Here is a 25421-nt window from a genome sequence, read left to right as displayed (position 1 = left end):
CCTCAACATACTTAATTACGTTATAGACAACCATCTCTGCTCCTGCTCAATATTCCGAACAGTTCACTGAGTTTTAAATGCACAAAATGGTCGTTGCCACACATTTCATTTCTGGCTTCAGCAGTTGTGATCTTGTGCTTTGTTACTAAAAATAGAGCTGCTTCCAACTACCTGAGCTGGAAAGCTAATTACAGAGCTGGTAAACAGTTCTCCTCCCCATTGAGCAAATGGCAGAATAAGGAGTCTGCTAATGCACTAGGGCTCCCATGGTCCTGTGGGTCTCTGAAATCTATCAAGTGTCATTTATTTAATCATTTGTGGCTGTTTGCATCATGGATAAATTACCATTTAAGTAAATAACTGTTTGACTGTTGTAGCAACAAATCAGGGAGAAAAAGAACAATCATTTTTTTCTTAAAATACATTTTAAGAAAATGTATTCTGGACTAATTCTCTGCTTGCACAAATCAAAACAATTTCACTGAAGTAAATAGTATATTGTCGATTTTGACTAGGTAAGACTCTAGTTATATTTTCTGCAGTAGAGGGGTTATTAGAGGACTGAATGTTTGCAGCAGCTTAAAGATTTTTTCATAGTTATTTCTGTCACATACAGGCAAGAAAAAACAACTACCACTGTAAGAAAGCACTTTCTTCCCTTAAAATTACTCTCAGCCCAGTCTGCAGTACAGCAGCACATTGGCTGGAAAAAATTCCCTGCTGAGAGATCTTAAGGTAGAAGTGCCCATGGGGTTTAGATGCTCCTCTGCATTTGGCAATGAAACACTGGTTTCCCTGTTCCATTGGACTGATCCTTATCATGTAGCTTAATACAAGCTTTTTTGGCAACAAGAGCTCAGCCATCACTCAGTCAATAAAACTGCACTCATTTTCAGCCATTACTGAGGGAACAAAATGTAGACAACACATAAGCAACTGTCACAATAACTGCGATACAGCTGCAGGCCCAAAGAAAAACTAAGATTATGTTTAAGAAGCAATATGTTTGTTCATCCAAAGATCACTTCTGGGGCTAAGACGGTATATACCTTCTGGAATTACATTTTTTATCTGAATGCACAGTATAGGAATAAAAGAATTAGGTAGAAAACCACCAGAAATACAAATTTTAAAAAGCATTTCTATTTCTCCTTCCTAACCTCCAAAGAAAGAGACAAGTAAATAAAACCTCCAAGACAGTATTGAACACATTAGAAGAATTTGTTTGACAAAAAGAGTATGCAAGTGAGCATAAACTATTTTCTCATCATCATAGCTCTGTCATGTAAAAAGTATATACCACATACTGTGCATCCAGGGACAGAATTGCTATCTGACCATAAATACATTATTTACACAGCACATTGGGAGATGAAACCGTGAGCTCCTTGTTCTGTCTGTCCAGTCTTTATTAAAAGGAAAGTCAGGATGCTCTCAGCCAAGCAAACCACCTCCTATTGTAAAGGAAATATACATTGCTACTTTCCAGCAAAACTAAGTGGAAAAAGAAGGCAAGACAGAAAATGTGGACAGAGATGGAAATGTGTAGGACAAGGAAGAAGAATGTTCAAGCAGGTGCCAAAAGAGATACAAAGAAAGGCATGAGGAAGTCAGACTAAGGAAAATCATTCATAATTCAAGTTCTGAATATTCTAAAGAGCAGAAACAGAGGGCATCTTCTAGAAAAACAGTGATGGATAAACAGAAACAGAGTATCAGCCTTCTCATCTTAACCAGAAGAAATCAAGGTTACATGTCTGCACACCACAAGGCAGTCCTACACCATGACAACTAAGCCAATGCTGAAGAAGACAAGTCATGCACCGAGACTCAAGCAGCTGTCATTTGAGCAATGTTTCACCAGAACTGACACATCTTGTTTCCATGGTACTCTGTGTTCACATACTAGAGTGCCCCTGGAGAAAGTCATAGCATTTTTCTCAATTAAATCCATATAATTGTGTGTGTGTATTCCCAGAGTTGGATAATGAGGGAGTGTGTGTGATTGATGGTATTCAGTGCATAAACAATGTTAAAAATTAACTGACTCCCAATTTTCAATCCCTGATCAATCTTCTTCCTGAATTTTCAGACATTTCTTTCTGACCTCAATGACCACAAATACATTAGACAACATATCATGTGTTGGATAGAACGTGCTTATTGTATTAGGAAAAAGACCTCTTAAATGATAGTATATTCCAGCAAATAATACACAAAGAAAGGCATATGCAAACATAACATACAAAGAAAGGCAAATGCAAACATCATAAGCAATATTTTCCCTGCAATATGCTATTTCATCCCACATTTATTCTCACCTTAAGAGATGTGATATCCTTTAACCCTAGCAGTCATTTGTCATTTACTCATTCAGATTTCAAAGGCAGAACACCAACTGCCACAGTTCTCATGTGCTGCACAGACCAACTTAACATTTCAATTGCTCACAAGTATTTTTAGTTGGTCTGCTTCTGTTGAATTAAACTTGCCAAATTCATAGGGCATATATGATGTGCCTCCATCTTTCGGTTAAACTATTGTAAAGTTTCAAATCCCCTTGTCAAAAAAAACTTACCCAGAGAAAGGAAGCAGTTCAAAACATGCAATATGGAATAAACTGTTGAAAATAAGTTGTGCAATTCTTTTAAATATGAGCAGCTGTCTCATGCACTCACACAAAAAGCACTTTCAAAGTGAGTCTTTAATGAATTAAGTAACTTTGTGAGCCTTGTATTGTTCTTGCCAAAAAATTACATCTTTCACCACACAGGTATCACTCAAACTTCAACCATCCTAATGAAAGCATCAGCATATGCAAAGACTCCAGAGGCAGAATGAGGTTAATAGAATAAATTTATCATGTATTAACAGGAGGGAAATGCAATAGCTAAGCATTAACACATTCCTTCATTCAATAGCTTTTTGAATCAGAGGCACTGGTTAAAGAAGCACATATTCAGAGACAACACTGAAGTATAAGAAAAAGCTTGTAACAGACTGAAAGTACAGTAGTTTGCTGTGCCATAGCAGCACCAGTTTCAAAGGAGTTCATAACCACATCTGTTATGTCTCAAAGCACTAGCAACCACCTCTACCAGACTCCTTAGTTCAGAAATTCATCAGTACTATCTGAGAAGTGACAAAGTTTCATACAACAAAAACACTTAATTTTAAAAGACTTCAGATGATGAAATGTTCAATAAAATTTCTTAACAATTCAATAGCTAAAAACCAGCTATTTATGTCTCCACAGCACAGGGAACCTGTAGGTAGGAATACAGGGTAAATACAGACTCCATCACCTTACCTCAGCTATGTGTGGCATTGGGTTAAATCCACAGAGATTGCACACAACTTTCTTGCACTCGGTACAGGTATTAAAGTTGGGGGGATCCTTTGAACCAATATTTAGTCCAGTTTTACAAAGGGGACAAGACATTTCAGGTTGCCTAGCTTTCTCTGGTTCCGACAGCCCATCAGGTTTCTTAGCTTCAGCAGCCTGAGGCTTGCTCTCTTTAGCCAAACCAGGTTTCTTTTCTAAATCAGATCCTTTAGTTAAAACACTATCCACTTTTGATGGCTCTGATTTTTCAGTTGTAAGAGGCTTGGCTTCTTTTTTAACAGGAACAGCTTTTGGAAGAGGCTGAGCCTGAGCAGCCTCTTTGGGGGCTGCTTGAGGGGCTGGAGGCTGTGCTGGAGGCTGGGGCTGCTTCGCTGCAGGACCAGGCGGAGGGGGGCCCGACGGCTGAGACCCTGTCTGACCTGCTGTGGAAATTAAATTTGAGGCCTGGCTGAAGAATGAAGCTCCAAATCCAAACAGTTTCCCAGTAACTGTTTCTTGTGGTGTGGTAGGCTGAGGCTTAGGGGCATCAGTGATGCCTCCCAGGTTAAGGCTGAACCGCCTTGATTGCTCTGGGGTTTTCTGAGGTGGCTGGGGCTGAGGTGCCGGCTGTGCTGGCACTGCCTTGGGTCCTGCCCCTGCCTGTGGGCCCTTGGGAGCTGGTTTTGTATCAGGCTTTGGGGCTGGTTTTGTTGGTAACTTTTTAGGATCATCTTTTGTTTGCGTTGGCTCAACAGGCTTTTGAGCTTTAGCATCTGGTCTAGCCCCAGGCTGAGACGCAAGCTTGGGATCTGACTTCTGCCGGGACACTTGTGGAACAGGTTTGGAATCTGGTTTATCCCCTGCTGGATGTGTGTCCTGGGATGGCTTAGCAAGCTCAGGCTTTGGGGAGTCTGTCACTTTTTGTTGAGTTGGTGGTCTGGGGCCTGTCAAATCCTGCTTCTGCTCTGGTGCTACAGAGGTAGATACAGAGTCTGCTGTGGGCTTCTGTACACTGGATTGTTTTTGCTTATCTTCAGCCTGTGTTGGCTTGACCTGATCAGATTTTGGAGTGGCATCAATTTGCTGGGAGATGTCAGTGGGTTCCGCACGGGGTTGTTTTGATTTTACAGGAGGAGACCCAGGCAAGGGTGTTTGCTTTTTTTGTGGAGGAGGTTTTTTTGAATCTGCTGACTGTGAAGGATCAGGTTTTGGAGTTACATCTTTCTTTTGAACAGACTGTGGCTGGGGAGATGGTTTAGCTGAAGGTGGAATGGGTGTCTTCTGTTTGGGTGCAAGTGGCTGTGGCCCAGGACCAAGACCTGGTGCTAGGTCACCTCCTAAGGTTCTTTGCATCTGGCAGTTTAAACAGAGCCATTCACTGATCTGAAAAAAAAAAAAAAAGGCAATTACAATTAAAATAAGACAAAGGTCATAAAATAAACATAATAGGTTATTCTAACATAGGAATTGCTCCAATATTTTAAACTTCCATGTAAAAAGGCAGAAATACCACTAATAATGTTTTGCAATTAACATGCATAGCTGATTATTTTCATTCTTCTCCACATTGCTGTGAGTCAAGCTATCACTGAGCCCATGATTCTAATGGCTTCACATTCGGTTTACACACAGCTGAATACTGAAGGATAAAAACCTATCAGAATGAAAAAAAAAGCATTTCAATTTCATGGGACCCAGTGAGTCATTTACAGCAATGATTTGCCAGAATAATGACAAATACTGCTAAAATAGTTTAACACATCAAGTCTGCTGACAGAAAACAATAATCAGAATTATTAAAACACAGTAAATGCATAATTATCTTTAAGCATACATCTATCAAGTTCTTAATGCAGCTAATGCTTTTGGTAATGGTTTAAATTACAGAGCACAGGTATTGGCAGTACATATGTATCCAATGAATTAGCCACAGAGGTGTGTAAATGGTGTAACACAGACTTATGAATTACCACCAATTTCAAGGGGCAAGTGTTCATCTAAAATCAGTGGTGAGCTTTGCCTGAGCCCTGATGGTATTTCAAGAGCCATAACTAGGTTTCCCAGCTCCTTTGATATTAGAAGTTTCTAGGGTAATTACTGTATACAACGGGCCCTTCTCACACAGAGGAGAAGGAATCATGCAAATAATGTATTTGCTCATGTTTCTCATCAATTATAGTGCCTCACTACTTTAAAACATTTTTTTATCATTCCCAAGCAGTATACATGAGAGGGAAACCATATTTCTGATGAGACAGAAAAGCCCAGTTTCACCATCTGAGAAAGGATCAAATTGCCTAAAACATGTGGTCATGTGCTACTTTCCACAGTTTCTATCACTAGCAGAAACATTATAGGTAGCAAAAATGCCATTCAATATGGTACAGAGTCTCATGGGCCTCCACCTGCAAGCAGCTATTTAAGCAGGTCACCTTTAGCTCTTCTCTTATTCTTTAGTCCTTGTGTGAAACTCAGGGTGCCAGCTACAGAATTTGCACATACCACTGCAACAGAGGGGATGGCAAGCAGGAGAACACACAACATAACTCTCTTTTCCCTTAAGGGTGAAGGTTCCTGGATGCTGTTCCTCACTCAGGACTTGATGGTCTTAGAGATCTTTTACAACATAAATGATTCTGTATTGCTATGAAATCTCTACTACACACCATGGAACAAATCTAGAGGCACTACACACAAAGAAGGATTTTGTCTGTGTAATATCACAGCTTACTGGAAGAAAGAAGCTCTGATATCATGGACTGAGGCAATGAATTCATTACTTCGGTGTGCCTTGCCAGCCTTGTGTTTTTGCAGCAGCAAAAATTAAGAGTTGGATGCAGCTCCCTAAAACACAGTTATTTAAATTATTCTGATAAACATGGTATAAACACACACTCTGGAATAAAAGTTCACTGTTGCTAACAGCTTCACAAAGCGATGACAAATTTTGTCCTCAGCTGTGAAGTTCCATTCATAATAAGGCTGCACTTATCTTCCATTTTCAGTGCAATTTTTTTTAGATTGTTTAAACAGTTCTCTGTTCTACTTGCAAACCATGTAACAAATAATTGTTAAAAAGTGAAAACAACTGAAAAAAACCCTGGAACACATGTTTAAACTCTGCTTTGAATTATGAAAGGAATTAAGTTCAGACCTGTACAGAGGACTTGAGCAAGGATTACACTTAGCTTAACTCCCATTTTGTTTGCTTAATGATCACTTCCCTTACCTGATTTTATATATTAGTAACATAATTTAATTAGATATATACTAATACCATTTCTGGATTAATCCTTGAGGGTTTTCTAGGGCTTAAGTGTAATCAAAGACCAGGCTGTCAAAGTTGTCTGGCTTTGGGAAAGTAACTAAGATTTCTTATATTAGGGAGGTAAGCTCTGCTCTACAGTGGAGAAAGACAAGATTCTGTGAGGAGTTTTTTAATGGACCTAAGCAAGGAATGGCTTTTCCCCCGCCCCTCCAAAGGATTACTACAAATATTTGGAAAATGTGCTTTCCATAGGGATTCAATGTTTCTGGTTCTTTTTACACCATGGCAATAACAGGTGCCTACTTGCTCTCATTCAGCTTCCAGGAAATCTAAATTTATATCACTATGATGCCTTCATGGCCTCAAATGAAGTAGCTGTAGAGTTGGCGGGGCTATAAAATGAGTAGTTTGAATAATTCTTACATTTAAGGTGTCCATATTCCAATTGCATTTATAAGCTTTTAGGTTTGTCTTCAACCTGCAGCTTGTCCTGTCTGATTCTGCGACCTACTCAGAGTCCAAACAACCATTACTTTTATGCTACAGATTACAAAACAGCCTAGTGTAGAAAACAAAACCTTAACCCTCAACCACTATTTTTTCCTTATTATTATTTTTTAAATTATATACATATATACACATATGTGCATTCTTGGTATGAAACTGAAGCCTCCAAAACCAAAACCGAATTAGCAACTCCTACAGTTGAACTTAAAAATGGAAAATATACAAAGTTTCACTTCACTGTATTATTTTTTACATCTTTCTGGTTTGAACATAAAATTCCTCCCATGCATTTTAGTGGGAGGAATTAATTGCCAAAACGCTCAAGTCATTATGGGTTACACACATCTTCAAACAAAAACAAAACTGCACAAACTATAGTCCTGTGATTGGAACAGCAGCAGTTCAAAATGAAATGTGCTATGTGATATAGTTTTCTATCAAACACTTGCCTGTTTGCTCTGCCAGAATTACAGAGATTTCCCATACATTTTGACAGGAGCAGGCTTCCATTAAATACAGATGCTCTTGCACATTATTACAGATGAAGTAAAACTTAATACAGCTGCAGATACCTACAATAAAAATGTTTCTCTAATCTTAAAGGTGTTTCTGGGCAGAAGTTCTGTGACTCCTAGTTTCTTTCTCCACATTTCTAGTATGTGGAATTAAAAACCAAAAGTTTCCAGAGGAACTTTTGATTTTTCACCATTCCTGTCTGTGACAGAGATTCCTCTTTGATGCTGAGAAACCCAAGCTGTGTGGTTTTTATACCAATATATAGGGGGGGGAGCTGGGTCTTATTTCTAGAAGAAGTCTGTAAGTGATTTTCTTCATTCTGAGACATGCCAATAAGTTCCATAACTAGGACAGTAAACTTGACAGATTTCATGCAGCATTTTTGTTCAGATTTCACCTCCTGAGCAAAGAAAATTGCTGCTTTCTTTTCTAACTGTTGTAGAAACTATACACCCTCAGAACAACAAAAAAGTAATTAAAATGTATTTTATATATTCATCAACAGTAGCATCAACTCTTCTAGTTTGAAGCACCAAATGAATTCATTCAGTATTTTACTAACAACATCCATGGAGAATTACTTTTAAGAAAATTATAACACTGCATTTCATAGATGATGAGTGCATAAAGAAAGGCAAGCAAACAGTTGACACCAGTAACAAATAGCAACTATAGTTCAGTCCTCCTTCCTATCCCAAACAAAGCCAAGACAGCTGAAGGCAATCCAGTGTCTATTCCTTTCTTCAAAAATGGTTGTGATTTGTTCTAGCAACACAGACCCATCAAAAGCAACAGGAAAGCTGTCAGCAAGTGCATTGCCTGGCATGCTTAATTTCTATCCCTGCGGATAATGTAGGGGAGGAAGAGAATCTATGTTGATTCTATGATTCCAGAAGTACATGATAAATAAATTTTGACTTGCAGATTGCACATATTTCATATAAAAATTACTGGCACACAATATGAATGCAGCTCTCAGAAGCCATGTTAACAGTCCTTTGCAGAGCAGAGCTGCACTCCAAGTGAATGGGTCTCATTCTCATTTAGAACAGTCATTTGCTGCTATAAAAAGGAACTTAAAATATACATAAAATATTAACATCCCTTTACATTACCATAGGTATGCAAAATGGACTTTGCTGACACTGCTCAGCTCCAAAGCTTTATTGACAAAATCAGCTTTTAGTTTGAAAACACAGTAACTTATTCAGTCCCTAACAATTTTAAAGAGCAGTGACGAATCCAGATTTGGCTCTTAGCAGACATTTTTGCCAAGATGATGAGAGAAATATGAAAAATAACATGCTCAAGCACATGGTTTTATGCAGCTTCATGCAGTGTGGTAGAACACTCTAAGTCAAGAAACTAAATCAGAAAATCCTGTTATGAAAGAAAAAAAAAAAAACAACCATCACAAACCAAATTAAATTGGTATGTTAACATACAAGTTAAAATGTCTTCTAAAGGAGCTTGTGCAATATTGGAGACAAAGTTTTTTCTTCTATACCACTCTTTTATGAAAAAGTTCTCAGCTGTTCAAAGTAATTACACCAAAACAAACATTTAACAATTGTATACAGTATGCAACTGGTCCCCATTTCAAGCAAATACATCATCACTACAAAATACATATTTACCTTCCTTTCAGGTATATGATGAGTTTGTCAGGGAACACTGACTCAAGGTGCTCACAAACATGACATGAGATTCTAGTCAGCAGCACAGTCCATGGGTATGCTTCTACAAACCACAGCTATGGTGACAAGCTCTGTAGCTTGGTGCTAAACCAATGCTGGTGCAAACTTTTTAAACAGACATATTGAAAAACCATTTTTAAATGTTACTTAGCTGTTCTATAGCTACTGAACACTGCAGAATTAATTCTATTATGCAGTTATCACAACCTTAAAACATACTCCACTGCTCTACTTAAATTACTAATATGAAAATCTATAGTTTGCATATGCATTATGAATGTTTGGGGAACTATTATTTTATAGCTTACATAATTAGAATCATAAACCAAAATAATGAACATTACCTTTTGATTTTTTTTTTGAATGTCAGTATCCCAGGATATCTAAAAACTAGTTTTTTTTAGCCAGGGACATGATTAAGCTGTCTAATGCACATAGCAAGGAAAAACAGCTCAGTGCACTGCATCATGGAGTAATGCAACAAATGCTCATTGCTCTCATCAACTGCACTGAGATTTAATACGCCAGAGCCACGTGAAGGACTGACAAAAAAATCTAACTGCAAATCAAGAGAGTGGCAAAGAAAAGGTTAACAAAGTTCATCTGTGCTGCACTGAGCGAATCATGAAAAGGATTAAGCTGTCTGGTGAGAGCAGGGCTGGGCCGTGCTGCCTGCCCAGTGGCTGCCCAGCAAACACCATCCCACATCACATGGCCTCACATAGTAGTAAATTACAGTTGCTGAGCAACAGCAATACTGGCACAGATGGCTGACTGCAGTTGACATCTTTAGCTATGCAGATTAATTTATTATTTACTTGTGTTAAAAACTGTACAGGCCAGCTTTCTGGACTAATGAGAAAACACTCCAGCATATTGTAGAATATTGCTCAATTAAATTATTGGGACACTATTCCCCATACAGAGGGATTTTGCCTCTATGTTCTGCTCCTTAAGTAAAGAGGAAAAAAAAAAGAAAAAACCACAGGGCATCACTGCTATTTCTACATCTAATCCTTAAAGTAAAGCAGAACTCTAGGCACACAGCTTTCCTCGAAGACAGAAACAATGTGGAAGTTTGTTTAAGAATATTCCACAGAGAGATACAGTATCCAGTACTTCCATAACCCTTCTACTTGAAGACCTTTACAATTTTCCCAAATGTCAGTGCAGAAGTTGTGGCTACGGGCAGAACTATAGGAACTATACTAACTTCATTTCATCACAAAAATACTCATTTGCATAGAAATTGCAGTGTTGGTAACACTGGAACACCCCAACTTCTCTTTGTACTAAAGCAAATATTTCACACTTTTATGGCTTTTAAACGGCAACTAAACAAGTCTTGTTTGCATCTGCTCTCTGATCAATTTGAACCCAGACTAATGTCCATCAGTTTCACAGAACTCTTCTCGCTTTACTTCAGCACAGTTAAGAGCTGGTATTTAAATAACTACTTTGAAAAATTTTTAAAAGTCTTAGGATTTGCTGGAGTTCTTTTAAACTCATTTCGATACAACTTATGATGATTATAACAGCTTATATTAGATTTAGGTCCTTTATTTTTTTTCTATTTTTTTCTGCTTTACTTATATAACCCTTACCTTCCCCCCACCAAGTTCACTCAACTATTTTCCCTGATATTAAAAAACTTAAGATTTTGTTGCATGTCACTGCCACAGTGGTGTCAGTTTTATTCTTGTTTATACATCATTTCCAAACCAAGTTGCATTCTGGTTCCTATGTCCTATTACAACACAGCAGGGTCTAGACTGCAAACCACAGGGAATACTTCAATCATCAGCTTCCTTTACTGTCATGTAATCAACAAAGATTTAATAGAGTAATTTCTATTAATTTTATTGTAAGTATAAGCAAAACTTACCTGGATTCACCACAAGAATTATAGTAATCTTCCTTATTTTAAATTATTATATATTGTTCCCCCTATACAACCTAATAATAATGACAATAACAAAGAAAAATTAATGCCTTTCTGACTGTTTACATTCTGTTTAGTTACTGATCCTACTTCATGCTCAAGTACGTTTAGGAGATTTAGAGCTTAGTTAGAGATTTATACCAAAAATAATTATAAAGATTTGAAATAAAATGTTATATTTTTAAATCAAATGTTGTGATATTATTGTAAATATAAAGAGAGGCAGAAGGAATGAAAAAAAAATCAAGGCAATAATATGTCCCATAATTGATATGGAAAATTTCTATTCTAACAAAAAAAGTTTAAAAAATAAACAGATAGACATGTCCTCCCCCACAAAAATTTACAATAGCAACAAAAAAGAAAATATTTCAGACCGAGTTAAAAATTTTTCATGCTGAATTGAAAGATAAAAATCCATTAAAAAGTTCTACTTGATTAGAAACCATACACTCCACTTTGAGACAGTCAGCTGTTTGGGCTTTGTGCTTCCTTCTCTTGGAATTTTTATCCGTCCTCTTTTTTCTGTTAGGAATAAGTCAGCTTTGGTACAGACACATTGTTTGGAAAAAAAATTTAAAACAATAAAATATTTTTATATTATCTCCACCCAGAAGAACTTTTGGCAAGTAAACAAATTCTGTATCAATACATAGCTTTGCATTATTTGAATGTACAATTTTCATTATGTATCCATGTATATAATTATACCTGGCCTCAAGATTAATTTCAAATGTTGTAGAAGGATTCTTCGCTGAACAAGGCCATGATATTCTCCTACGGGAATTGGACAGCCCTGGTGTGTAGATTACAGAGATACTTTGAAGACCAGATACTGTCCTTGGAACAAGACAGACCATGTATGGGCCTCAAATACATACATCAAGGAAGAATGAGCATTGTGCTAAAATGAGACCAGCTGCCAAGCACATCGTGAGAACTGCTAACTTGGCACACCTTAGCTAAGAATGCTTGTAGTGTGACAACCAATCAGTATTTAACATGTATGTGTGAATATAGCTACTTAACCAATGTGCTTTAAGCATTAGTGGTGTGGGACAGTCTATAGAGAAAGATAAATATGCCAAAGTTGCTGAACAAATTGAGAACAGCATGTAGCCACATTGGTGTGACTATCGTTACTCGGCCGGCTCTCTGATTGAGACCCTCTTCACTAAAGGTTCTCTTTAAAGAACACCAAAACAATGGATGAAATATGATCCTATGTATATAAAATTCATGTAGAATAATCCCTCCTCAAAAACTGCCTAGAAGACAGGCATCCACATCTGCACAGACACACATCCCCTGTCGGCTCCAGGAGCAGAGCCCACACACAGCCAAGGGTACAACATTAACAGCTCTAACACTCCATTTGATCATCAGCTTTACAGATGACCATCATAAAGAATGTAATGACTCTGTTATTACCCTTTAAACCCTTGCTCAGTCTGGGCTGCATGTATCTCCCAATAACTAGTTCACAGGGAATGAAAATTTACTCCAGCTGTTGAGAATATGCTCTAATCTTTAGATTTAACTATAGCAGTTCGTGCTTTTTCCCTTTTTTCCTCAAGATGCCTTTGTTCATTTTCTGTAAGCCTACTTCTATTTGAATGTTCTAATGGGCTGAATCTTTTTTTTGCGAAGTGCTGCTTTCAGTTGCTAATGGCTCAAGGGAATGGGTTTGGGAAAATAAAATGGTAAAAAAATTAGAAAAACAAGTCACCATGTAGTAAAAGATACACTTCCTACAAGGTTCTGATGTACATGAGAGGCAAATGGAATAGAGTACCAGTCCTCAAACCTGCTTATATAATTTTTTCCATTACTTTATGCAACTGTTGCTAGGCAGTCATGTGCCATGGTGATGAGTGGAGTATGAATACCTAGACAGATTAGAGAGACATATGTTACTGAACACTTATGTATGATGCGTTTTCTCTCCAGACTGCTGTACAAAAGACACCAATCATCCTTCTTCCCCAAGAGGACTGCTGTGTCAGATGGTTCAGAGAAACAGTTCAAGGGATCTGACCTTGTGGCAATACAGGTATCACTTTCTGCTCTTAGTTACAGCGTTCTCTCTAGTGAGTTGAAACAGACAGAGTGCATGTACTACTGAATTTTAAATAGAGGTTTAAATTAATAAAATGAATTAAATTTTTTTATCTGCATTTTATAATGGCTTTAAAATGTATGCAATCTACTTCCTAAGCCAGTTTTTAAAGCTTGTAAAATTATTTTCAGGATCAGCTAGGAATATAGAACATAGAAATTTAGAAAAATCTGCATTGGAAAAATTATTCACTTGATTAGTTTTGGAGACTGAGCTAACTTGTAAGAAACTTGTAAGGAGACTGTATTAGGAAAACAATTTCCCCTTTGCAGCAGCTGCACAAAGGGGAAATTTCAGAGAACAAAAGTCAAATGTTTTTCTAAATAAATGCCTTCCACTCCCCACATCCAATTTGAATTTATTGCTTCCCCATAAGTAATGTGTTTAACAGAAGCAGTAAAATCAGTAGTTATACAGGACATGGGAAAAGCATAATATAGGATTCCAGAATCATGAAACATGACAAAAGAAATAGCAGGAAACACTAAAGTAAAACAGTAAAGTCAGCAGGTGCATGGGTAAGACACAGAATTTTGGTCAATAATACTTCAGGAGAAGTTAAAATACAAGAAGCCAATAGAAAAAAAATTGCACCATAAGCAAGGAAACTGATAGCCAAGTCACAAACAATGATCCTCCTGACAGATGGGAAGAAGTGGATAAAGTACTGTAAAAAAGGAATCAAACTTTTGTTAATAAGCTAAATACTTAAAGGAAACAGAAGAAGGAAAAGTTCATAACTCAAGTGAGGATCTTGGCAGCTGAAATAAATGAATTTTTTGTCCACGCCAGAGCAGGTTCTATTAACTTTGATCCCAATGTTCAGAAACAAAGTCAGGTGTGATATTTGTCACACTTCAATGGCAGACTGGAGTAGGACACCTACAATGAAGTTTCAGTAAGACAGCTGGTGGTGCAAAGCTGAGCAAATGAGACAAGCCTGAGTGGGAGTCAGGAGATTGGAACTAATAGCTGAATAAATTAGATGCCCAATACCTTCTTTTTCTGAAATGATTTTATTGTGAAATAAATGCATATCCTCTGTCTATTTCAATGTCTAATATGAAATTCAAATTTGCTTTTACATATGTATGCAATCAGTTAGTCTTAAATGCAGCTGTATTTATTGTCTAAAAGTCCTGAATTTCACACTTACTGACTACCCACTTCAAAAACTACTAGTTATTCACAGAATTTCCAAATACTTGGAAATCTTCTTACATAAATTCTCTCTCAAAACCTGTTTCATTTGAACACACCAAAGCTGTTGACCAATTCCATAGGGAATCTGGAGCTTTAAAAGAAAGACAAACTTGTTGCTTCAAGACAGCCAAAGAGCACATTACAGACATGAACAACTCAGCACTCACAAATAAATGTAAGAAGTTCTGGCCTAAAAACACTGGCAGAATTTGAAAGGAAAGGTTTGCAATAAAATTTCCTTGTTGACTTTAATATCAATACATCACATTTCCAGCCTGTTTTACATATTTTCTTTTACACTAGCAGTCCACAATGACCTTTCCTCATGGAGACCCTGAAATATTGACACCTGGTTAGTTGCAGATGCTCTGAAGTTTCTGCACACATATGTTCAGGTCACTCCTTTTCCAGTTCAGGCTTCAGTGCCAGCTATCTCAATCCTCAATTTCCCTAAACTCAAAGAAGATGTTAACACTCTTAAACCAAGCAAAGTGCTACCAGTGGTTGCTGCTATTAGTCTTTCCATCTTAAATTTGCAATTTTAACAAAAAAAAATCAAAAAAATATTATATTGCTGGATGCAAAAAGTCTGCTGTTTGTTACCAGGTAGCCACAAAAAAATGTGTGCTAGAAAGAAAACCAGCCACTATCAATGTCCTTAAGTCATTGTGATATTGATTATACAGGTTGCCCAGAAAGGCTGTCAGGGCTCCATCCTTAAAGATATTCAACACTGGCTAAAGCTGCTTTAGGTGACACTGCTTTGAGCAGAAGTTTTTAGACTACACTATATCCAGACCACCTCTCCAACTTCAGAAATTCTTTGATTCAATTTTAAACATACAGGTATTATATATCAGGTTCAAAATACAGTAGTAGTCCGTACTTCTTTGTGTGTGCTTCTGTGATCAGCTAAATTAACATCACAGCAAGACAAAAAAATAAGTTTTCCAAATATCCCCTCTGATTATCATTAGTTAGCCTTTGGTGCCCGGTCTACTATGCTTGAATTGATAAAAGTATTGGTACTGAAAAGAAACACCAATTACTTTGTAAATTTAAAAGTAGCATATCAGGATGTACAAGAAGCTGAGCAAACAGTCACATGAAGCCTTATTCCTATGCAGAGCAATAAAGGACATGTATAAGCAATAAATCAAGCTACCACAAACATTAGGTTAAAATAAATTAATTTTAAATCCCAATATTGCTTTCTATTCCATTTCTGTGCTATAGAATTACAGCAAGAATGGTAATCAAGGTTAGAAATAGTCCACAGAGATCTTAACATCCCCCAAGAATGAAATAACCCATGTAGCACTAAGACAAACTCATGACTCAGGCTTTCAACTAACACAACTGAACACTGACACAGTTGTAAAGCAGATCCACTCCACATCCTTTCCTAAGCCACACACTGGATCTATGAAAACTGATTTTTTTTTATTAGTTCTTATAGCAGAAAATATTATTTATCTATAAATGTATTTCTACATGTGCACTGTGGTCAGATTATAAACATAGCAGGTGATTACAATCAAAATGAGACAAAAGTCACACTGGAGTTTTTCGTCTTTATATGAAGAGATGAGAACACATTTCTAAATCTATAGGAGCAGAGAACCATTATCTTCTCTTTTTTTTCCTCCAGTTTCACCCTGTTTTACTCATAAGCAGTTATCTGAAATAGCATTAATTTTTTACTGAACTTGTTAAGTTATCACAATGGTATATGTAGTACATGCAGTACATCTGATGTTTCAACATAACAAAGGCAAACTGAATTCTTAGTGAAGATCAGTTCGAAAATTACTCACCTCTGTGATATGAGGATTAGGATTGAATCCACACAGGCTGCAGACTACAGTGTGACACTGGGTGCATGTGTTGTAGTTGGCCTTTTCAGGAGTGTGCAGCAGCAGCTCAGTGGTCGTACAAAGAGGACAGAAGGTTTTCTTTGGGGCAGACTCGGTGGGTTGACTTGCACCAGCTTGTGTTTGCTGTGGGGGTTTTTCAGGCCCTGGTTGCTGGCCAGGTGGTTTTGTAGGTCCTGCTTGTTGTGTCGGGGCTTTTGTGGGCCCTGCAGTCTGAGAAGGTGGTTTTGTAGGCCCTGCCTGGGGTGGCACTTGTTTTACAAGCCCTGTTTGCTGTGGAGGTGGCTTCCCAGATCCAGACTGAGGTGGTTGCTTTGCAGGTCCTGTTTGCTGAGCAGATGGCTTTTCAGGTCCAGGTTGCTGAGAAGGCTGTTTTGGAGGTCCTGTCTGCTGGGGAGATGGCTTTACAGGACCTCCTTGCCGTGCAGGCTGCTGTGATGGTTGTTTCGCAGGTCCCGGCTGCTGCGATGATGGTTTTGTGGGAGGTGCTGTTTGGGATGCCACTTTAGTGCTGTCTGGTTGCTGTGGGGATGGTTTTGTTGGGCCTGATGAAGGTTTTGCAGAAGTTTGTTGTTGAATGGGTTTTGTTGGTTCTGATGGTTGCGGCTGAGATTTCTGTGGTCCTCGTGGCTGGGCTGGTTGTTTTGCTTGCTCTTGCTTAGCATCTGCTGGTTGGCCATGGCCTGGTTTCTGAACTTGCTTTGGTCCCCCAGGCTGCTGCTGCTGCTTGGAAGACTCAGTTTGTTGGACAGGAGGTCTGACAGGTCCTTGTTGTTGAACAGCTGGCTTTGGAGACTGTGGTTGAGTTGGATGTTTCGCAGGACTCCTCTGCTCCTCAGGTTTCCCTTGCTCTTTTGGGGCAACTTTTTGTTTCCTACCGGCTTCTTCATGAGCTGTATCTGAATCCGATATCAAATCAAAAGGATTGAATTTGTTCACAACTGAAGTGACTGCACTCAATGGATTGGCTTCTGAGAGAAAACTGGGCATCATACTTGGCTTCTGATCTTCTTTAAAATCAGTCCTGGACTTTGATTCCCGTAGACTGAGAGTAGAAGGGCTCCTTCCAGGTGCCCGTTGTTCTGTCTTCAGCACATCTACTGTTCTGCTTTTACTTAAACCTGGTGGTCCTGGATCTGGAGGCTTACCTGGTTGTCTGGGATGGCGGCTTGTATCAAGTTCAGGATGTCTGCAAAGAGAAAATGTAATAAGATTAAAATAAGGCATGATATAATAAAAATTAGACAAAAAAAGATGTATCAGTAACCTTGGAAGTGCACTGGTAGTGCTGTGAAGTTTCTCAGTGCTTAAGCATTTTCAAGACCATGGCTTATAACAACATGAGTGTAAAAAGTATTTCAATAATCACTATTCTTTAAAGGCTTATACAAGCATTCAGTAATAGATTGTTTTATTCTTTAGAAAATAATCTAACACAACAATATTTAACCAGATATCCTTTTTTTTTCAGATTTCTGAAGAGATCAAAGCTAGAACTTCCTATTATACCTATATCCAAATTATTAACCCCACCCTACTCCTCAGGATATAAAAAATAGGGAGACAGAAGACTAAATGAAACAGAGGTGTCCAAATTAACAGATCAAAGTACAGCCATACAAAAAAATGCACAATTCAGCATGCTTATGTACTTGTGTTCTGGATACTTGTACAAAATTTGGATATATTTACAATTCAATATGCAGCAAGGATTTAAACTCCTAAAACTCTTGTATGTTAAGGAGGATACGCTTCTTTGTAAAATATTTATTTTTTTACCCATCTGCTCACAAATCAGAAGAGTTCTCCATCAAATAAAACAGATTTCAGTTCTCAGTTATCCTTGAACCTTTTTCTTCTTCTTTGCAAATAGCTACCATACTGCTTCTCAGCATCATCTGAACAATTCACACTGACCAGTATTAAAAAGAACACCACATTACATTAGAGAATTGAGAAAAAATTCATGCAACAATATTTTGTTGTATGTTCATACAGGACAAAATGAAACTAAGAATGTAGGAACCCAAATCAAGACCACGGTTTCATATGTGGCATATTATTTTACTTGTTGCTATATTTGGCTGTAGCACAGGAAATAATATTGTTGCATTGCTGCTAATGCTCAGGGATGTAATAAAATATTCTGTTCAGTGCTACCACTGAGCTTCTGCTGGAAGATATGGAGTTCTCTTCAGCATCACAGAAATGTTGCAAATATAAAATTTTCGTTTTTCACTTTGAGAGAACCAGTCACCTGTGATCCTAGTTTGCCAGACATGATATTTCTTCTTGGGTATTCATGAGCAAAATAAACAATCACTTACTAGATTTAACTACATTCTTTGATTAATAAACAGATAAATAAATGCACAATTTAAAAAGTTTTTTTTTTCAGAAGTCTGCAGAACCACCTACAATAGTCACATTAAAAAATGTATTTTACATATTTAATATCACCATGAGTTTAGCAGTATGTCTGATTAGTGTTTAGTTTCCATTACATGGCTAGCAATGGCAATTCAAAAGGATAAAGCTAAATGGCAGACTTTTTTTGTGTAATTCTCACAATGCGGGATTTCTGATAATCTTGCATCTGACTTTTTCTGTTAATTAAAAATTTCCTCAAGTAAGACTTGTTAAGGACAAACTGTTTCCAGCCTTCCACAATTCCATTTATTCTTTCCAATTCTTCTGTATTTATTGACTACAATATTTGGAAGCTTATGACCCGAATGTGCAACCCACTGAAGTGAGTAGGTGCTTTTCCACTGGCATCAGTGAACATTGATAAATTCATAAAGAGGATACTTCAGAAAAGCCCAATGACAATCTAAATCTTTCAAATATTTTGCATTTTTGCTTACTGAAAGAGCAGTTTTATACTCTGATTAGCAACTAGGTAGGTCTACCTGCAGTTCTGTTTCTCGTTATTTAGAAAAGCACTCTAGGTTTATCTGAAGAGGCACTCTTACCATATATAAACATTTTAACTAGTCTATTAACAACTAGTGTATTTCAACTAGTCTATTAGCCTGGTACACCTCCAGCATTCATGTTTGTAAATATTCAAACTCTTGGAAGGCTTCATTCAACAATGATAAGAGTTAAAAGGGAGGAGGGAAGAAAAAATCAGTGCTATTGAAATTCAGGTCCAGAAATAGGGTACCATGCCCAAACCTTACAATGTGAAGGTACAACAGAAGAGGGGGGAATCCCAAACAAAAACCCAAGCAAAAAACCCCAACCATTTTTAAAAATTCAACTTGGAAATTAGCAAGAAAAATAACTGTGTATTGGAGCGAAATTCTGCTCCAGCTGCATTTTTATCAAATAATGTGTTCCATAAATTTCCACCTGATCAGATATCAGCTCTAAAATGAGATTGAAACCCATGAATCTAGGAAATAAACTCAGGTAATTCTCTTCAACGCTACTGATATATTCTGAAGAGCTGACTTGTCTTGCCTTTGTACATACCAGTGTTTCTAAGCAATGGAGACAGTGCGTGATTAACTAGTGGAAGAAAAAGCCTTGGAAAGACAAGCTTTTTGAGAAATGTAACTTCTGTCAAAAGCCAGGACTTGCTCCACTTAGTTTGAGGTAACCTGAGACTTGAAGCTTTCTTGTCTACAACTATTTTACAACCAACTACAGACTGATACTCAAAAATCTTAATTGAACTGGAGAATCAGAAACCTCAAACTAAATCTTGACAAGAATTTGACAAGAATCTTCTAGCTTTCAAATCCTTTGAATCATGAAAAGGCCTTCAAACCAGACTCAACATAAAAAATAATTTAGTTCTTCCTCACATAATATTTTTCTTTGTACTGCTGTTTCCTCTCACTTTGGTCTTGACTCATGGAACTCATCTCTACTCATTTACATATTAAAGCCCAATCAAAGCTTACTTTGGAGTAAGCAGAGATTTAACAAAAGGACTATTGGTCTAGTTCTTCAATTCCATAACTACAAGCACCTGTTAAGAAGGCATGTCTTCTCCCTGTTCATCAATATTAATAGTCTCAAACACAAATGCAGTAACAATGCAACTCAAAGGTAGTTAGATCTTTTCATATCTACAGAAAATATATGTATGAACTTATACATCCTCCCGTGGCCAACTTTTTAAAAAATATATATTTCATCTAGAAAATATACAATATACCACAAATATACTTCAGAAGTGTGACACTCAGCTAGACTTCTTAGCATTTCTTAAAAAAATGCAGCAATTCTTTTTTTTTTACTTGTATCTATTGTGGCAAACTCATTGAACTGGGGAGGGAAGGACCAAAAAACCCAAGCAGCTGTATTAGATGGTCATATATTCAGCTGGCCATCTAATCCTTTCAGATATAGTGTAATTCCTCAGGAAGTGAACACTGGCACAGTTACAGAGTCACTTGATGAAGCTAGAACAAATGGAACTTGCTTACAAATTGACTGTGCTTGTTTCAGATAAATTTCTCAACCATGAATTTTCTCAAGACAAGTAATCAAAATAGTATAGAAAGATTTCCACAGATCCTAAACATCTCACTGGAACCTTGAAAATGAAACTTTTTTTTTTTTTCCCTAAATAGTAGGACAATTATTAGACAGTTCACTTTAGGTGCTCTAAGTCGAAATGCTTATATTAAAATTCAAAAGACTTAAAAGCTCAAACCTACAGAAGTTCTAGAATGTACAGGATTCATGTTAAGGTGGTAGAGGTGCACCTATGATACCTGGCGCATATATTACTTACTATTAAAAAGTCTGTATTTGCAAAAATGTTACCTCAGGACACCAGCAATCATAAGGAATTTGTAAGCTTTAGGGTTATTTTGGGAGCAGGAATGAGAGTATTTAGAATAGAAAATAATTATTAGACTCTAATGTTATAATTGAAATCATGAAGGAAAAATCCATTTAATATGCTAAAAACTAACACTCGCTGCAATAAGGACACTGCCAAAATGCAAAGCTATATGGACTGAAAGCCAGAATTCCTCTTTTGATCACACTCTGTCACTTAATATTTGGACTGGAAAGAAAAGAAAAATAACAAAACTAGTTCCAGTTTCAGTCTGGAAGAGGGTGATCTGTAATCCTTAGGAGAGTCTTACTCCAAGGGTTTTGTTTGGATCAGGTTCTTGATAATTACTGCAAACATTCTTGGTAGCTCTCAACAGCAAAGAAAGCAAACAGCAAGAGAAGCAAATAAAGCTACAAACCAGGAAACAAGACAAGTAGTAACTTCATTACAGTGGGACAGGCACGAAGATACTATGATGGGAATTGCTATAATAGTCAAAGCTGACATTCTGACGCAAGGTAAAAGGCTGTAATTCACAAATTTAGAGTCCTCTTACTTTAAATAGATGGTGGAAGCATGGTATGCTAACAAGATCAAAGTAGCTTCTGATATAAATATGTTTGTAGGAAAGCAGCCATTTATAAATGCAGTGATATTCACATTGCAATGAGTTCAGCCAATTCTAATGACTTCCAAGAACATTTATCCTTATTTTTTCATGCTGGTGTTCCATTAAAAAGTAAGCTTCAAAGTACGTGTGTCTTTGTTCATAGAGAGTTATGCAAAAGGGAATTTTGAGCTTAGTTTCATGGAACTAAAGAATATTCATTTTTCTCATTAACATTCCTCGTTAACAACAGAAGCTGTGCAGAGACCTGAATTGAATGGAAAATTTTATTTTACACACAGTACTAATGCCCTATCAATAATTAAGCAAGACATGAAATAAGAAGATTTGACTTCCAGTTGCAAAAAATGGAGACCATCATCTCAGGTATAATCTCAGTGACTCCAGTATTTTGCCCAATAATTAATTTAGTCCCACCCTCCTTGCCTCTCCTCTAGAACTCACTTATATAAACCTGATATTATATAAACTGAATATGCATGTATGTGGGGTGAGGTCAATGCACCGTGAAACAGTCGGGGAGGCTCCTTCTAGCCTCCTCCTTCAAGACAAACAACACACCCAGCCCCGGAGTCGGAGAGCAACAGAGGCGCCGGCCTCGGGCGACGGACCGGGCCAGGAGGGGTTCAGCACCGAGGACAGCGACACGGAGCCGGGCCAGGAGGGGTTCAGGACCGAGGACAGCGACACGGGGCCAGGGAGGGCCGGTGTTTCAGCACCACGGAGAGCGACATGGGGCAGGGCCGGTGTTTCAGCACCACGGAGAGCAGCAGCCCCGAGGAGCCGGGCGGGGAGCGGGCTTGTTGCACGCCGGGCTGTGAATTCGCGGAGGGGCAGGCAAAGAACGGGCAAGGAAATCACCCCAGCCTTCGCAAAAGCACAATGGGGTAAAGTCATGACTCTCCTGAACACTGAATACCGTGGCAATCAATTTAATCTATTTAGCCTCTCCCCTTACAACTAATAAAGGGAAAAAAAAAAAAAAAGATGAAAAAATAGGCTGGAACAGACCTCCTCAATCCATGACTATTTAATGAAGCCAAATGATAGTTGTAGAGGTTCAGAATTGGCAGAGTAACGGCCAGCAAATGTATTATCCCCAAAAGCTTCGGAAGATTCAACAAGATTCTCTCTCCAGACGCTTACAGAACCCATCCGCTTCCCTGGCTCCTATCCGAGCTGTGGGGCATCCAGCCCCGTAAAGCACACACCCGCACACAGAAAACCACAACGGTGTCTGCACATCTCTCCCCGCCCCGACACAGAAGCTCCCCGTGCTCCAGATCAGTGCAAGGCAGGAAAGGAGGGCGCAGCCCACGGAACCGGGGACCGCCGCTATTATCAGAGACCGCTGGAGTGGGGGAAGGCAGAGGGTGCAGGCTCCGTGCTGGTGCCCGCGCCCGTGCGGCCACCCCTTCCCTCCCTCTGCCAGCAAAATGGAACGCCGGCGCCGGGTGCAGCGGGCCCAGATCGTATTGCGACTCGCCCCCCGCCCCACCGCGAGGAGACGGAGAAGGGGGAAGGGAGGAGCGGGAGAAGGGAGATTTTCCGTGCATGCCTTTGCATGGGAGGCGGCTCCGCGCCGGCGAGGTTCCCTCTGGGCAGCCCCTGCGCCCTTGACATGACAGCGGCGATCTGCCTCCTCTCCTCCTCGCTCAGCTGGCTCAGGTCCGCCTCCACCCCGGCCGGGACCAGGCTCTGCAAGGGGGCCGCGGAGCCGCCGCCATCCCCGGCTGCCGCCGCCCCTTCGGGGAAGGCGCCCAGCCCTTCGCCTCCTTCCAGGCTCGCCTCGTTGCCCATGGCCGCCGCGGCTCGCCGCCTCTCCCGTCGGGCGCTGACCGGGCTGGGGGGCGGCTCGCAGCCCCGCTCCCCCGCGGGCAATCAGGGCTCCGCGGCCGCCACCACGGCCCCGCGCGGCGGCAGCGCCGGGGCCGGGCTGGGGCTCGCTGGCTGCCGCCGCGGCTGCCGGGGGAGTGCGGCGGTGCCGCCCGCCGCGCTCCGCCGCCCCGCGCAGCGCATGCTCCGGGCGGGCGGCTCCCCCCGCGCTCCGGGCCCGCCCCGCGCCCCGGCCTTTAAAGGCACCGCCGCCCCCGCCCCGCGCACCCGCCGCAGCTTGAGGGACCGAGCGCGGAGCCGCGGCCGGCCCTGCGGGTGATGCTGCCTCCCGCGCTCCTTCCCTCTGCGTCCAAGGATGTGCTCGCGAGCAGTTAAAGCTTTCAGAAACCTCGCTCGCCCAAAGCAAAGCAAGAGGGACTGGAAGATGCCCCTGGAGGACACCCCCTGCAAGCAACCCCTTCAGAGTAGAGTCAGTGAGGTCGGATTGCTCCGTGCCCTGAACAGCAGAGTTTTGAGTGTCCCTGTGGATAGACATTTTACAGCTTCTCTCGGTCTGTGTTTCGGTACTGGACTACCATTGTGATGACTGTCTCCACTATATCAGCGTCATTCCAGGACCAATCAGCCCCAAACTGGACACTGTATTCCTAGTGCAGTTTCACAACTGCTGAATATATTGAGGAGAATAATCTTCTCCAACCTTCTGGCCACACTTGAGGTAGCAGAGGTCAGTCTGCCTCTGGCATTCTTCATCACAACCACCTACTGCTGGAATGCATTTCATCTGGATGTTTGCTGCAAAGCTGCTTTTGGGACAACCCATGCTGGTGCATGGAGTTACTCCTTCCCAGATACAGAATCTTGCCATTCTTCAAGACCTTCCTGCCAGCCCATCATCCCACCTGTATGGAGGAGAATGGCCCTGTTCTTTAGTGTATCTACTGCTCTCCCAGCTGAGATTTGCAGAGAACGTATTCCATGCCTTGCTCACATCAGTAGCAGAGACATTGCATACCATTAGTCAGAAAGATACAAATAGTGACATGCCAGCAGTTGGACATGATGCAAATAACCACAGCTTGTTTGAGCCCAATAGTTCAGTCTATTTTTCATCCACTGGACAGGTCTCCCTAATTTGGCTATAAGGATGTTATAGCTGATCATGCTGAAAGCCTGATGGAGTGATTTGCCTGGGGTTAAACATATGCTGTCTGTTTTTAATAACCTTCCTGTCTTTTGTCTGCTTGGACATGGCTCCTAAGAGGACTTGCTCTTTCCCAGGAAGGGTACAGGTCACATTTGTCAAACTGCCTGATAGTTCTCTTGTGGATCTCCTCTCTGAAGATGAGTACAGTGCTTGCTTTTTTTTTCTGGTCATTAGGAAACTTTCCCAGTGACTTTCTGAAGATGACTGACTTTGCAGTAGCATCAGCTCCCTCATCACTTTTTGATCCATTCCATTTAGTGCCGTAAGCTTCTGCATATCCAGCTGGTTTACAGCTCATGCTTTTCCTCACAGACCTGGGAGACTACAGGACAAACCCAGTCCATAAAAGCCACTAAGTGCCTTGGCCTCTCTATGTCTTTGCCACTAGTTTTCCTGCCTCATAGATCAGAGCCAAGTTTTTACCAAATCCTTTCTAGAGACCTTACTAAATTGTGGCTGCATATGGCATATTCAAATGTGTTTGCCAAGCAAGTA

The 25421-nt window shown here is 39.7% G+C and overlaps 1 protein-coding gene across 10 annotated transcripts in view; it reads right to left on the bottom strand.

Moving 5' to 3' along the window:
* PCLO (piccolo presynaptic cytomatrix protein) overlaps nt 1-23906 on the bottom strand; it is a 322004-nt gene extending 298098 nt beyond the window's left edge. For 8 of the 10 annotated variants that reach the window (XM_064421865.1, XM_064421866.1, XM_064421869.1 and 5 more), the window contains exons 1-3: nt 23442-23905; nt 16395-17640; nt 3311-4708 (exon numbers count right to left, since the gene is read on the bottom strand). In XM_064421865.1, the coding sequence (XP_064277935.1) occupies nt 3311-4708; nt 16395-17640; nt 23442-23683 (2886 nt within the window). In that variant the 5' untranslated portion in view covers nt 23684-23905. Of the gene's footprint in view, nt 1-3310; nt 4709-16394; nt 17641-23441 lie in introns of all 10 variants that reach the window. The other 2 variants (XM_064421874.1, XM_064421873.1) reach the window with 1 other exon arrangement.
* Nucleotides 23907-25421: the final 1515 nt, after the last annotated feature.

The sequence above is a fragment of the Passer domesticus genome, chromosome 5 (genome assembly GCF_036417665.1).
Source record: "Passer domesticus isolate bPasDom1 chromosome 5, bPasDom1.hap1, whole genome shotgun sequence".
In the NCBI taxonomy this organism is placed as follows: domain Eukaryota; kingdom Metazoa; phylum Chordata; class Aves; order Passeriformes; family Passeridae; genus Passer; species Passer domesticus.
The sequence above is the reverse complement of the archived record's forward strand: the minus strand, read 5'-3'. Positions and strand labels throughout refer to the sequence as shown.